General features: G+C 42.7%; 1 protein-coding gene across 1 annotated transcript in view; it reads left to right on the forward strand.

Annotated features, from left to right (window-relative positions):
* The window catches only part of stpg2 (sperm-tail PG-rich repeat containing 2), a 47,948-nt gene extending 33,682 nt beyond the window's left edge, over window positions 1-14,266 (forward strand). Inside the window, exons 11-13 of the mRNA XM_036526855.1 lie at window positions 4,195-4,363; window positions 6,143-6,258; window positions 14,132-14,266. Coding sequence (XP_036382748.1) covers window positions 4,195-4,363; window positions 6,143-6,258; window positions 14,132-14,266 — 420 coding nt within the window. The remainder of the gene's footprint in view (window positions 1-4,194; window positions 4,364-6,142; window positions 6,259-14,131) is intronic.
* Window positions 14,267-14,599: the final 333 nt, after the last annotated feature.

Genomic DNA, 14,599 nt, shown 5'->3' on the forward strand with positions numbered 1-14,599 from the left:
CCTGTTCAGGCAGCTAACATTATTAGTTTGACACTTATAAAATGACTGATATATTCAGGAAAAAAAGGTCAAATCCATCAAGCAAAGTAGCTAGTCACCTGACTAGCAAACTTACTTCTTTGAAAGTTCTAGGAAAAACCTGATCTGCCAATGGAAATTTCCTAAAATCTTACCTAGGATATGCTGGTAATGGCGTCTGTTTCAAGGCGAGCTCTTAGACAGCCTTGTTGTGTCAGCTGACAGCTCTCTCCCCCATCAGCACAGACAGGTGGCACAGAGAGTATGCTGGAAGCTGCATGGTTGAGTGAAGACAAGTCAGTGTAGTCGGGGAGTGCTCCAATATTCCTGGGAAACCACTGTCTGCCTTCCTTGGAAGTGCAGCCCCACTTAAGCATGGAACTTGTTTATTAAATGAGCCTCTCACTAGGACAAGAAATTCCCAGCAGACTGAAATGAATTATAAGAGTATTTATTAGTGAAGAGGTTCAGCATGACATGACAGGGAAGCAGTTCTGCTGGTATCTTAGGCTTGACCTGGAGTCCACCCCCCCAGGGAGGCAACCACATCAGCACGGCCCTAGAAAAGCCCCACCTATGAACCTTTTGGAGCAGATGGAGTTGGTACTGGTCGAAGGGCGAAGACAGCAGAACTCTGGATCCAACAGGGTAGAGGGTCAGAGCCAGGACAGAGACCTAGAGGTATGAAGAGAGGAGCAAAAGGTGGAGATAGGAGAGAAGGGGGGATAAGCAGACAGCTGACACAATAGGAAGGAGAGGTTACTAGGTGGTTTATATACAACATTTACTGGTTTGAACTGGTTTGGAGAGAGTAGGTATGGACGTAGGAATTTTCTGTCCTTATTTAATATGTTTAATAAGTGTTATTAAACTTCCATTTACATCACATGGAAGCATAAAAGGGTTCCCAGTTTCATCAGCAGAGAACACTGAATACTGTAGAAACACTTATGAATCAAAAGTTTTATTTAACCTGAGAAAATTATTTTTCCTTACGAAGGACAAAACTTGAGTGAAGATTGGACAAAGGATATATAGACCTGTCTTTTAGAAATCTCTGCATTTTCCTCTAAGAATTAGATTAAGCTGAAAACAAAGGGGCTTGCATATTATAAACTAGGGTGTCCAGGGCTCCTCAAGGGTTCCGAACAAATGCAGTGTAAACAAATGCAGTATGTTATGAAAGAATGATTTATTGCCTTCAAGAGGAAACTCAAGACAATAAATCTTGAAATAAGGCACAACAGCGACAAAAAATTCAAAATCGTACACACTTTACAATACAGCATAAAGGCTACACCGCGTTCAGTAAACATATACACAATGTGCACCTCTGACATCACCCTGCTAATATAAGAAAATGTAAAGGAGAGGGCCATGGGAGTGGTGACAAAATACAAAGCACTGTTTGTTCTTATGTATTTCAGTCTGCTTCTGTTGATATTAGTCATCATTTTAAACATGTGCCCACACAGAATAACAACATAAATAATCTGTGTCCTTTGCTGCCAAGTTGAAATTCCAGTAAATCTGCTCTCCATCTTCATCATACTGTTGTTATTATCAAAGACTGACAGGCATCCCGCTGACTTAAGTCTTTGATGTTCTTTCTCCTGAGGATTTTGTCATTAGTGCCAGTGAGCGATATAGCGACCCCTGTGGTTTTGACAGAGACTCATATGGTCAGTGTGGGCTGCAGATTAAGTTACAGCACTCCGACAAGGCCCTCGGAGCTGTCTGTGGGCCCGGGGTTAGAGGTCACACTCTGAGGGACAGGCTGGGGACGGAATTTGTCTTCTTATTTGATTTAATGCAGCCCTAATGGGAGAAATGTCTTTGCACCTGTCAGACAGTACCAGAAACAGACGACTAGATTGCACCCGACTACGGTTATGTTATTAATGTGACTCGGATGTCTGTTTGTCTCACCATACAATGCAGAGTGAAATGGACATTTTCAGTCTGGAAAGTGAGAATGGAGAGTTTGGCACACTTCAAATTAAAGTCCTCAAGTAAATATTTGCAGGATTTGCATGGTCTTGGATATCAACAAGATACAGAAAATGAAAAGAACAGTATCCAGGTCTAGAAATGATATGGACTTTTACTTAGTTTTCAAGAAGCCACAATGTGATAGTTAGCAGTCCTTTACCCCCTGGAAACAAGGAAATGAAGGACAGAAGGTTGCATGAAATAAGGGTCCTGATCTCAGGTTTATTTCGAATGTTATAATTGTAGCTAGTGGTTACTTCACAAGAAGTTGCTAATTGCTTACAGGGATAATTTTATTGCCTCTGTTCACAGCATTACACAGGCCGCCTGGGGCCTCCGTGCATTTGACCTTCGATCATGTGCATGTGACGAGAGAAGAAGAGACAGAAATGACTCGTTAGCTAATTGCGTTGACATGCTCTGGTTGTCATCACGCGTGAGTTTAAAGCAGGATCTGTGTAGATTCAGTGATCTTAATATTGTATGGCTGCATCAGTCTGGTCATCAGATTTTTCTCATCCTGGTGACAGCTGACAGATGATCTGTGCAGCACCTACCCTGAAACAGATGCCAGAACAAAAAAAAACATTTCTGTGTTAACTTCCGTTAGCCACCTGACTGAGTGATCATAACAAAGTATAAAAATCTGAAAAGCTAGCTTGCTGTATTTAACTAAGTACTGTATTTAAAAGCACAGAACATTTAAACTTATCCCTGGTGTATAAGTTTCAGTAAAATGAAAAAAGTTTCACAAATGCAAAATGATCATGAGTAATATCTATGTATATGTAACCCTCGTTCAGTTAAAGGTTGGGCCCTGAGTTTGTGTCTCTTTTAACAAATTCTCTAGCTCGAACTCCAAGAATGACCACGACTAGTTTTTATAACCAATCTCCTTTACTGGCCCCATAAAGTAAACATAAAATACATCAATAAAATGAAATCAATCTTATTGAATAAATTGCAACTCAACTTTGCTTCACTGTTTAACAGGGTCTCCCACAACAAGTACCCCCTTTTCCCTTTTTTTTGCAGAACTTGTGGACTTGTGAACAAAAAACTAAAACCCAACCACACAGATCGCCATGTAATATCAAAATAAAATGTCAATGCTACAGCATTATTGGTGATACAGACTGTACCCCCTATTCAACCCCAAAACAACACAGAATGTAGACCTTATGAACTTTGCGATATATGTGCATGTGCAGCTTCCTGTCCTGTTACAATTACCAAACACAGGGTGTATGTCTATACAGTTCACTTAGCCAGTGGTAAGGAGATTAGAAAAAAAAAACAGTTCATTCCCTCATTCGAACACACAACGAGCAATTTTGCTTATCTCTAATCCTATGCCAGCAAATTATCTAAACTAGCTTTAAACCCAAACAGAACTGTTTCAGGCCTGTTTGATATGGACGCGCTTGGTAGGAAAATGTCCTCTTCACTCGTGTGCAGTCAGTCACGCAAAACTGTCACACTCCCTCAGCGTGTCAATAGTTGAATCTCTAGCACGGTGTCTCTCTCTGAGCTCGTTACAGTTCTTTTGCCAGTCTTTGTAGTTTCGTTGCGCTAACTTCACCCTATGAACTGCAGACTCATAAAAGTCAGTTTCTGAACTCTTACAAATTGCACTTCTGCTCGTTTACATTACTCCCCTCTCTTTTTCTCTAGTCCCCGTTACCCCTTCCACTCTGACCTCTAACACATTCACCGATTGGCTGAAATTAACCAATGGCATAATTTCTCATCCTACAATGAAATATTTCAGAGACAATAAACCAAATAATATTTTACTGCAATTGTGAGAATTGTAAGTGTAAACAAATAAAATATTAAATAACAGAAAAGTAACACTGTATACCCATCGAGTTATATATACACTATGTAACACTATGACAAAGTTTTTAAAAATAGTTTTGGCTGCCTACTGCCTTACCATCACCAGCTCCAGCATTTGGACAAACAAAAAGTTGTGGTTGAAGCCTTCTGTACGCTGACACTCACAGATATTCAATGTCAAGATTGTTTTTTCCTTATTGGCAGGTTCCCCAGAAGGACAGGGTGGAAGCCACACAAACAATCAGTACAGCTTCCTGAAAAAGACATTGCCGGAGGGAGTCTGTTGTTTGCTCATTCGGACCAATGTGTGTTAACCTGCCTGAGCTTCCTGCTCTCTCTTAGGACACCCCTCCCCCCAGCTCCTACAACGTGCACGAGTCCTTCGAGAGGACACACGGGCGCAGCCGCTACGTGGCGCCCCGAAACGCGGGGGCGAGGAAACGACAGGGCTCCTTCCTGAGCGCTGCCCCCCGAAGCTCCTCCTTCCAGCAGTTTGACCTCGACATCCCAGGTAAAGAGCACCCCGAAAGAGCTGGTGCACATTACCCTGCTAGTTCCAGGGATCGTGCCTTAGTTTTTGGGTGCCATTAAAGGCCCTTCCAGGCTCATTGCATATGTTTTACAGTGAGCTGTAAGTAGGTTATAGTTTAATATTTGGGGATTTGTTTTAGCTTTATTGCACCTCATTCTAAATAACTATAGATTAAATAAGAAAAACTAATTCTGAAATGGTCAACGGATGTTGGAAAAAGCCTGTTAACATGCATAGTGGCGAACTGATGAGGAAACTGTGGCCACAACAGAAAGCAATAAGGAAGCAGAGATAAACACTTAGCCCTCAAACCTTTACTACTGAGTACTGGTTGGAGAAAATCACACACAATTTAATGACAGAGTTGATAAATATATTTTGTTGGATATGAATGTATTGATAAATAGTCTTGGTACAAGTTTATGTAATGTTAGACCTTGAAACTGTCTGTGGAATTAAGCTTAAGGGTACAGAAATCTTCATTTGGCAGGATGGAGCTGTAGAGAGATGTTCCATCGGCAGATAATGAAGTTTTCAGTAACATTTGCTATACTCCAGTTAATCCCAAAAAGGGTTTTTACTATTAAACATATTTATATTACGTAAATCTTGCAAGATTCTTTGTGACCACTGTGATGCCATTGTGTCTAGGACTCCATTGTCAAACATCCAACCATTGCTCATGGGTGACTTGGGAACCGTTCTCCCTTTTTCAAGTTTAATGGTTTTGAGAGTGATATCATTCTATATGGGGCATGCTTGCTATCACTCTGATCAGAACTGTGATGCTTGACCATTCAAGCATTTTTATTGCATTGTGTAAACTCACCTAATATCAAGACCCAGGGTACCCAGGCAATTTCCCTGTGCACTTAAGCAAATATTTACACCAATAAAATCTCACCTCAAAAATGTTGTTTCAAAGTGGTTAAATTAATGACTTCTTTGGATAATTTATACCGTCCCCTGTGACTGAGCCTCTGCCCAGCCCTTAACAATAGCTAGATTTGCATATAAATAGATCTGGCTGTTTGCGAAGCGTGTTCTCAAACATACCACTGGCTCCATTCCACCAATATTTAATTTGCATTTTTGAATATGTGTCGTATGTATTACATCCGCCCCCTTTTCTGCAATTTATGTCACGTTGATTAAAACACATTTAACAATTCAGCATTTTTGGATAGGTACCCCCAACCCCTTCTCCACCCTCACCCCAACTCCCCCACCCTAGAAAAAATGGTACCTATCATGTTGGCCCAGGCAACCGTCTTGCAGGTGAAATGGTAATGTGGGGAGTGCAGCAGAACTTGAAATGCAATCAGATTTTCTGTGGTGGTAAGCAGCTCCTGCCGTACCCTGCGGTCAGGTGTGCACTCAGCTCTCGCTCAGGGAAACGTTGCGTGAGACCCCTCCGGGCTTACCCGCCCATCACTCCCTCTCCCTCCAGTGTAATGGCGCGTCGTCAACCCCCCCCCCCCCCCCTCACCTCGCAATGCAAATGTCATGTTCCCAGAGGAGGTGCGGCATAATTAAACGGTTCCCCTCGCCCCTCGTGTTTTTTCGTCCCCCGCGCGCACGCGAGGCATCTGTTTCCACGCGCCGGTGACAGATGGAGACGGATACGTCTGTGTCGGGCCGGGTGCTCCGAGCGCCGGTACTAACCGTCACTCTTGTGTGTGTCTCCTGTTTGGCTGTGGGAAAGGTGGCCGTGGAACGGGGGCAGAGAGAGCTCATAATGGAATGTGTCTTCCTCAGGCCCCGGACACTACAGCCCTGCCGTCAAGTCCAGCCCCAAGATGGCCCTGATTGTATCCCAAGAGGACCGCTTTAAAGACCCTAAAGAGACCACGCCTGGCCCAGCTGCATACGAGGTGATTAACAATACACAACATAGCATTCACTATTCTCTTGATAAAGGGTGAGAGTAGACACATGAAAGCAGTGCACACCACTCAGTAAAGCTACCAGTTTCCTCCATACTGTGAGTGTAGGTGTCCCTGTGCAGTACTATGCTTTCCATTCAATGACTCAGTAGTGCATTTATATAGATTTAGTGTCTCATTAATGAAAAAAATACACGGTTCACAGTAGCACATAAGGATAAAAAAGACAATATAGACAGAGTGCTTTGCTAGCATTTGTTTGAAACCTCAGGGGAATTTCTAGGGCTCCTCCCTAATGCGGGAATCAGAGTTCCAGCAGTGGTGTTTCTCTGTGATACTGTTGTCTGAGAAATTTCCTTTATCAAACTCTGTGAAGTGTTTTATATGGTTTTCTACCCCCCGTCCTTCAATGTTAATGGGCTAAGCTGCATTAAACATTATAGTAGAGAGCCCTATAGAGGGACTGGACCGCATTGATAGGTAGCAATGCTGCTCGTTGCTGGTAATTGTTCAGTAACAGCGAATCAGTTCGACACTGGCGTTGTGGAGCAGAAGTGTGTGACGCGTAACGTATGGGCGAGAGTAACCACCATGATGTAATAACAGTAAATCTGTTTGAGTACAAGTATAATGGGCGAACTGTAGGCATGGGCACTGTTTTGTGGAGTGATAGCTGTGCACTAGATCACTAATGGGGCCCCATTTACTGAGGAGCACGAAGTCACCTTGGAGATAATGGGGCAGAGAGACTGAGAGAGGAGGTAATGAAGAGATGTCTTTGTGTGTGTGTGTGTGTGCGTGTGTGCATGCGTGCGTGCACATGCGCGCAAGTGTGTGTGTCTGATATTGTTCCTTCTGGAGGGAGTGTGTGTCAGAGAATGTATGAGTTTACATGTGAGTAGCATGTATGTATGTGTGTGTGCTTGTGGAATTTGACATGCGTAACAAAAGAAAATTAAAAGGGGACACAGCTAGGCATTGTTGACTACCTTGGATTCAATAAGTGTGACATCAGAAGGATGCAGGCACAGGCGGAATGCGATTTGAGCTAAATTAGCCCATTGTCAACCAGCCCATAGAGCCTCTTAAGTTTCCACAGAACCTTGTTGACATACAGCTGTTGTAGCCCTTATAAGTTATTATACTATTTATTTTTTATGTTGTACATAGCTCCAGCATGATTATTAAATATCAGTGAATTAGACCTTACAAGGAATGGATGATGGTGAAACTATGAAAAAAGATATAATACTTATGAGTCAAAACAAGACCAGCAAGTATAGAATTAATTTAGCCGGTGCAATAACCGGTATACACAGAGTGAATACACAGGCAAAGGTTCAGCGTAGTTGGGTGTTGATAAGAATCCCAAAAGAATTCCAATGATTCTTCAAAGGGAATACAAGGTCTTCCTAACTGCTGCCTACACTCTCAGTGACTTCATGTGATGAATCATACCGTGAGGTACTGTCTGAATGAATCAGAGATACTGGCTCAAGTGCAATAGAAAAGAAAAAAATACAAAAAAATAAGCAATTAGCCTTTTTCTCTCTACTACAGTTCTCGTCATAATTATTATTTCACAAGAGCAATGCATTAAATGTAATGATAACTATATTGAATTTGACTTTTAGGTATACTTAATTTGCCCTTTTCTTTCTGTTACTATTTATATAACACAGTGTCTCCTTAATCCATTTTTAATGCGTGCAGCATTATCTTATATTCAAATTCACCCAAACTCTACCTCTCTATTAAGAAATATAATGAGTATTTTTTTTTCTTTAATTCTTCTCTCAGATTTAGATCAACATGTCAGCAGTTAAATTCTGTTTGTTTAACATCCCAACCACCTAAGCTATGTATTATAAAAAAAAAAAAAACATGCCATAGCCCATAATGTTAAGTTAAATAACACATCAGTTTCATAGCACATAGATACCTGTATATTATCACTTTATTTGGATTTGGTGGGATAACAGTACCCCTCACCAAACTTCGTTCTTATACTGGAGTTCTTATCGGTAGGTGGGAGCAATGCACCTTGTGTCCTCCTTTTTGTCAAAAGGAGGGAATGCTTAGCTCTTATCTGGTTAAAGGCAAATACAACACAAGCTTTTAGCTTGACAAAATAAAAACAAAATAAAACGTGTGGAAGATTTAATTGGCTGGTAGGAAACTGACATTGGTTAAGTTTACAAAAATACGTGATGTTGACTCCAGTATAGCCTTTACAAGTTTGCTATAAGTTTGAAACTGTTTGTGTGAACCATTTGTATGTGCATGTGGAATTCAGCCATCAGCTTAATGAGGTAAACATCAACATGTGTCACGTGTGTACAAGCTATAATGGCTGCCCCTATGAAAATGTAAAAGCTGTGATTAAAATTCTGGCCAGTGAAAAACCTTTAGCCAAAATCGCATTCAGCATTGGGTTATACAAGCCGCGTTTACCAGATGGGCTGCCAACAACCACTGAACAATGACCACTCAACCGCCAGCACATGTCTCAAGACAAGTTGTTTCCTTTAGAACCATGACAGCAGAAATCTGATGTCTGATGATTTGATGTATTCATAGAGACCTGCCATAAGCAAAGGAAGCATGGTGAGTGGAACGAGTGACTCCATGAGTACTGCAGTTGTTTTGCTCTATGCTTTGCATCGTAATACTTGGCATGTGGAGGTGGTGTTAAATATTGTAACCCCCTGATTTCAAAACTCATCAGTCCTAATTCTGCAGCAGCCAGCTCATGTAGTGTAACAATTATATTGCTGTAGTGTATAACTATGTTTGTTCTTACTTCGCTCTATTGTACATACACATATACTACACACACACACACTTTCAGGCCTTAATTCCAAATGATATGTTTGGTGCAAAGCCAGCACAGCCCATCAGCCTACTGTCAAGCATGGTGGTGGTAGCATCACGCTATGGGGCTGTTTCTCTTCAGCAGGGACAGGAACTCCGGTGAGAACAGAGGAAAGAATGAATAGTGCAAAATACAAAAAGATTTTAGGGAAAAACCTGCTACCCTGCAAAAGAACTGAAGGGATAAGTGAAGAATTTCACTTATCAGCATGACAATGACCCAAAGCACAGAGCCAAACCCACAGTGGAATGGCTGAAAAAAAGGAAGATCAATGACCTGGAATGGCCCAGTCAGAGCCCTGAACTCAACGCCATTGAAAATCTTTGAAAAACTGACCTGAAGACAGCTGTTCATAATCGGTCCCCTCTCAATTTGTTGCTCTCAAAGTGAACTTACCCAAACAGACTCACCGCAAAGAGGTGAGCAAAAGCAAAAATGAAGGAAAATGTGCACCCAGTCTGCACAGTAATAAAATTAGTCTTTGCACCCAAAATGACATTAGCTAAGCTTGCTAGCAAATAAATTTATTCATTAGTTACAAGTGTATCTATATGAAGATTGTACCCCCAATTTAAGCTTAAGTCTCTGCTCACATACTGTGCTGCAAGTCTTTTGTATTGTATTTTGAATAATTGAAAAAACATTTTAATGTTGCTCATAATGAAATGAATGAACTATAATAACTAATGAAACTAGCTCACCAGCTCAGTATGAATGATATCTGTCATAACTGCAAAGTGGTGTGTCTGTGGTTTGGAAAACGCACAAATATGTTAGGCAAAAAGTATCTGTCAGTATATCTGGGGTTATGGTGAAAATCTGACAAAAACAAAAGATGGAGGCTGTTTTTTTGGCTGCCCTCTTCACTGTGTACCTAACCCATGCGTTATGGTTCATTTATAACTGAGCAGGACTTGGTGGAGGCGAAGCTGCAGTCTTGATCCGGTAGCACCTCTGTGTGTAGACCCCGCCCGACCCTGGTAAGACTCGCTGGATTTGGAAGCCTCCCTCAGCCCCGCCGTAAGACCTAGCAGGTGTAATTAGCACAGAACAGAGTTGTCAGTCCTGGAGTTCATGCCGCACCATCAGTGTCAGAACGGGAGTTGTTAGTTTGATGAACTCTTGCTGGAGAAGAAGCACCCCAGCTAGGAGTCAGACCTTAATTACTGTTAAAGTACATTAGAGAGCGGCTCCCCTCACTATTCATGCTCCAAACACATTAATACAGGGAGGGGGTTGGGGGTGGATGTGTCTCTCTCCCTCTGCCGTCTCTCCCAAGACTTCACTTTGAAGTGCTTATCCAGAAGAGCGCCCGCCTTTTAAAAACACTGGATCCCATCAGTGCCCCCTGAATTTCTAATTGAACTGTTATCTGTACAATGCAGGGGTTATTAAGTCTAGTCTAGTGTTGTTTATTTAAAAAAAACATAGCAGTTTGTTTAGATGGAGATTAAATTAATTGGATATGTCTGCATTTATTTAAGATAATCCTCCATAAAATGCTATTATGTAAGCAATTATTGAATATGTTATTGAGTTAAATTTTCGTAAAGGTGCAGTGGGTGGGGGCTGTGGAGTAACCTGCGCTGGCTGCTGCCGCCGCTGTTTATGGTGCAGGCTTTATGTAGGGAGTAGACGGCAGCACGGCGTTCTCTGCAGTCTGGCGCGAGGGCAGCACCTCCAGAGCCTTCTTACTTCTCACGATATCCAGACCCCTGCATTTATTCAGCTAGAGCTGGAAAAGAATGGGAGCAGCCAATGAGAGGTCAGATTCCCCCACTTAATTACAGTGACCTCACTTTGCATGCGCATGTCCCCTGCCTTCTGGCCGGGGATGGAGGGGCTGCCGGGACAGGCGCCCATGTTCACACACCGTCTATCCCTCTCTCTTACTTCTTTATTTTCCCTCCATGCCCCTCAGTCCCCGCATTTTCACAGTGCCCTGCACGAAGCTCGGCTTGTGTAGGGCATCGTTTAATCACCCCTGTGCCCACCTGTAGTGTTGAGTCCCTGGGTGTCCCATTATCATGCACGGTGAACCTGGGGCACCCTGACCTCCAACGAGCGAGGGAAGCTTAGTGCTGAAGCCACGCTAACAGATCGATAATCATCTGAACACCAAGCCAATTCCAGCTGTTGAAGGAAGCATACAAATTTAAGAGTGTGGGTTGGCTCAGAATACAAATGGAAGTGCGATTTTGTTTTTGCACTCTAGGATTTGTGAGGTGATTCTCAGACAAGGTTGGGTTTTGAAGTCTTCTTAGGATTCCCCTTTTTAATTTTAGTGGCCATTGTATGTTCACATTGAATAGCACCATCAGGGCAGCAGGTGGTGCAGTAGATTGAGTCCTGGATGTTGAGCCTGAGGGTTATGGGTTCATATCAGAGGTGTGGCATTTTTGTAAAGCAAATTCTTCATACCTCAATGGCACTAGAATATATACAGTTTTCATAAGTGGGTTACATAATGGCAAGCACTGAAGGTCACCCTGGATGAGAACCTCTCATCAAATGAATAAAAATTTCACATAAATAAATGCGCTATGAATCAATAACAGTTTACACTTAATACTACAAAGGACTGGAGATGATCTGTTGATAACTCTGAAAGGATTACTGTAATGTGTGTTCTCTGTTACTCCAAAAGGAATCAACTCAAATCAGCTGGGCAAGATAAAGTTCAAGTGATGTATATCTTATTGAAAAAATATCTTAAGGGTCTACACAAATAAACATACATATTAAACAATTCTGAATACTGGGTATTTAAAGCATGATATAAAAGAAAAAATAGATACCATTTTCCACTTATTAAATCTGAGAGATTTACAGAATTAAATCTAAGAAAATTCTCTGAATTACTGAGGAGAAACTGCATTAAATAGCATTAAATGGTATGAGACACAGCACTTACAACTAAATGCCTTACATGCATTTTACTTAAACACTTGTAATCACATAGGATACAAAATTGTATACATACTGTATATATGTATACACTGATGAGCCAAAACATTATGACCACTCACAGGTGAACGGAATAACATTGATCATCTCCAAACAAGGGCACATGTCAAGGTCTGCACAGATGGTAAGCGAACAATGGCCAGACGACTGGGTCAGAGCATCTCTGAAACAGCAAGGCTTGTGGAGTGCTCCCAGTCAGCAGTGGTGAGTACCTACCGACAGTGGTCCGAAGAGGGAAAAACCACAAACCGGCGACAGGGTGTTTGGCCCCCAAGGCTCATTGATGCACGGGGGCAACGAAGGCTATCCCGTCTGGTCCGAACCGACAGAAAGTCTACTGTGGCACAAGTCACAGAAAATTTTAATGATGGTTACGGGAGGAATGTGTCACAACAAACAGTGCATTGCACCCTGCTGCGTATGGGGCTGCATAGCCACAGACCGGTCAGAGTCCCCATGATGACCCCTGTCCACCGTTGAAAGCACCTACAATGAGCACGCAAGCGTTGGAACTGGACCTTGGAGCAGTGGAAGAGGATGGTCTGGTCTGATGAGTCCCGTTTTCTTTTAGATGGTGTGGATGGCCATATACGTGTGCACCGTTTACCTGGGAAACTGATAGTACCAGGATCCACTGTGGGAAGATGACAAGCTGGCGGAGGGAGTGTGATGCTCTGGGCAATGTTCTGCTGGGAAACCCTGGGTCCGGCCATTCAAATGGACGTCAATTTGACACGTGCGACCTACCTAAACGTCGTTGCAGACCAGGTACATCCCTTCATGGCAATGGTATTCCCTGATGGCAGTGGCCTCTTTCAGCAGGATAATGCACCCTGCCACACTGCACACATTGTTTGGGAATATTTTGAGGAACATGATGAAGTGTTCAAGGTGTTGCCTTGGCCTCCAAATTCTCCAGATCTCAATCTGATTGAGCATCTGTGGGACGTGCTGGACCGACAAGTCTGATTCATGGCGGCTCCATCTCGCAACTTACAGAACTTGGATCTGCTGCTACTGTTTTGGTGCCAGATACCACAGGGCACCTTCAGGGGTCTTGCAGAGTCCATGCCTCGACGGGTAGGGGCTGTTTTGGCGGCAAACGGAGGACCAACAGCATATTAGGCAGGTGGTCATAATGTTTTGGCTCATCAGTGTATATAGAATCTTACTGGTACTTCTACAAACAACTCATATATATATATATATATATACAAATAAATATTTCAGATTTGATGGAGAAGGATAATATCTGCAGTTACAAATGATCCAGGCTGCACAGGTCAATAAATTCAGACATGCCCCTGACTTTTGATCATTCTGTCAGTTGTGTTGTGATAAAGGTTTATTTCCCCAATATTGTATAGTGTCTCTTTTTCCAGTGGAGCATAGGATGTTTTTTTTTTTTTAAAGAGAATAAATCGGTGTCCTGTGCACACAACAGTTTTTGAGTTGCCTGACTTAGGCTTAGTTTTTTTTTCCCGTTCCTTTGAAAAGTCTAGGGGACGCCGGTGTGGGGTGTAACAGCGTGGTGCGAACAAGAAAGGGAGCTTGAAAGGGGGAATAAATCGATGAATAAATCCATATGGATTTAGAGTTTCCTTTCTCAGGAGAGCAGTGTCATCAAGTTCTCCCTGCACAGCCTGCGCCACGCCTGCGGAGATGTGTTTCTGCCATGCCTCTCGTCTGCTCAGCGACGGCTCATTGTGGACCTCCGAGGGGAGCTTCTGTCAATAGAGCACTGGGTTCTGGAAAAGCTGGGACTCCCCTGGGGTCACTGGCCGTTGTGGCTGCACCCAGAGTATTGGCTGCTCTCTGGCAGAGGAGGTGGTGACAGGGCACACAACCAAACACAAAAAGATGTGACTTACTTTTAAACCTGGCTGCTGGTGGTTTGGCTTAGGTTTAAGTGTATTTCGTATTCTCACCGTGGAATCATTAATTTAGCAGTACAAGTATGTTGCGCAACGATCATATACAGTGTGTCATTCTTTGACCATCTGACCGCACTCCCCCCAGCTGAGCCCAGCGATCAGGGACACAGTCCTGAAGGGGACCTTCAACGTCACCCTACAAAACCCGCTGATGTCACGGGTCCACGCCCCGCCACAGCAGAGTGCCAGCTACCCGGCCCTTGCTCTCACCAGCTCGTAGCACAAAGGTTGGTGCTGTCTGGATGCCAGTTAGTAAGGGCTCATGGAAGATCCAAAGACATCCATCAGGGCATGATTGTTTTTGGTTTTTGCTTCTGTTGTCCTTTTGTTGTTATTCTTCTTCTTATTATTGTTATTGTTAGGCAAACACCTACAACTGTTTTAATTCTTGCTAATATTAATATTTTCCTTTCCCTACATTCTTATTATTTGGTCACCTGGGTTTGCACACCTGTATCTTGTTCTCTGAATTACTGACAGTGCATCTGTATTCATTTTTTATGAGTAGACAGACATTTCAGTGTTTCTTTAATTTTGAAATTGTTTGTTTTGT

The sequence above is a fragment of the Megalops cyprinoides genome, chromosome 4, assembly GCF_013368585.1.
Source record: "Megalops cyprinoides isolate fMegCyp1 chromosome 4, fMegCyp1.pri, whole genome shotgun sequence".
Classification (NCBI taxonomy): domain Eukaryota; kingdom Metazoa; phylum Chordata; class Actinopteri; order Elopiformes; family Megalopidae; genus Megalops; species Megalops cyprinoides.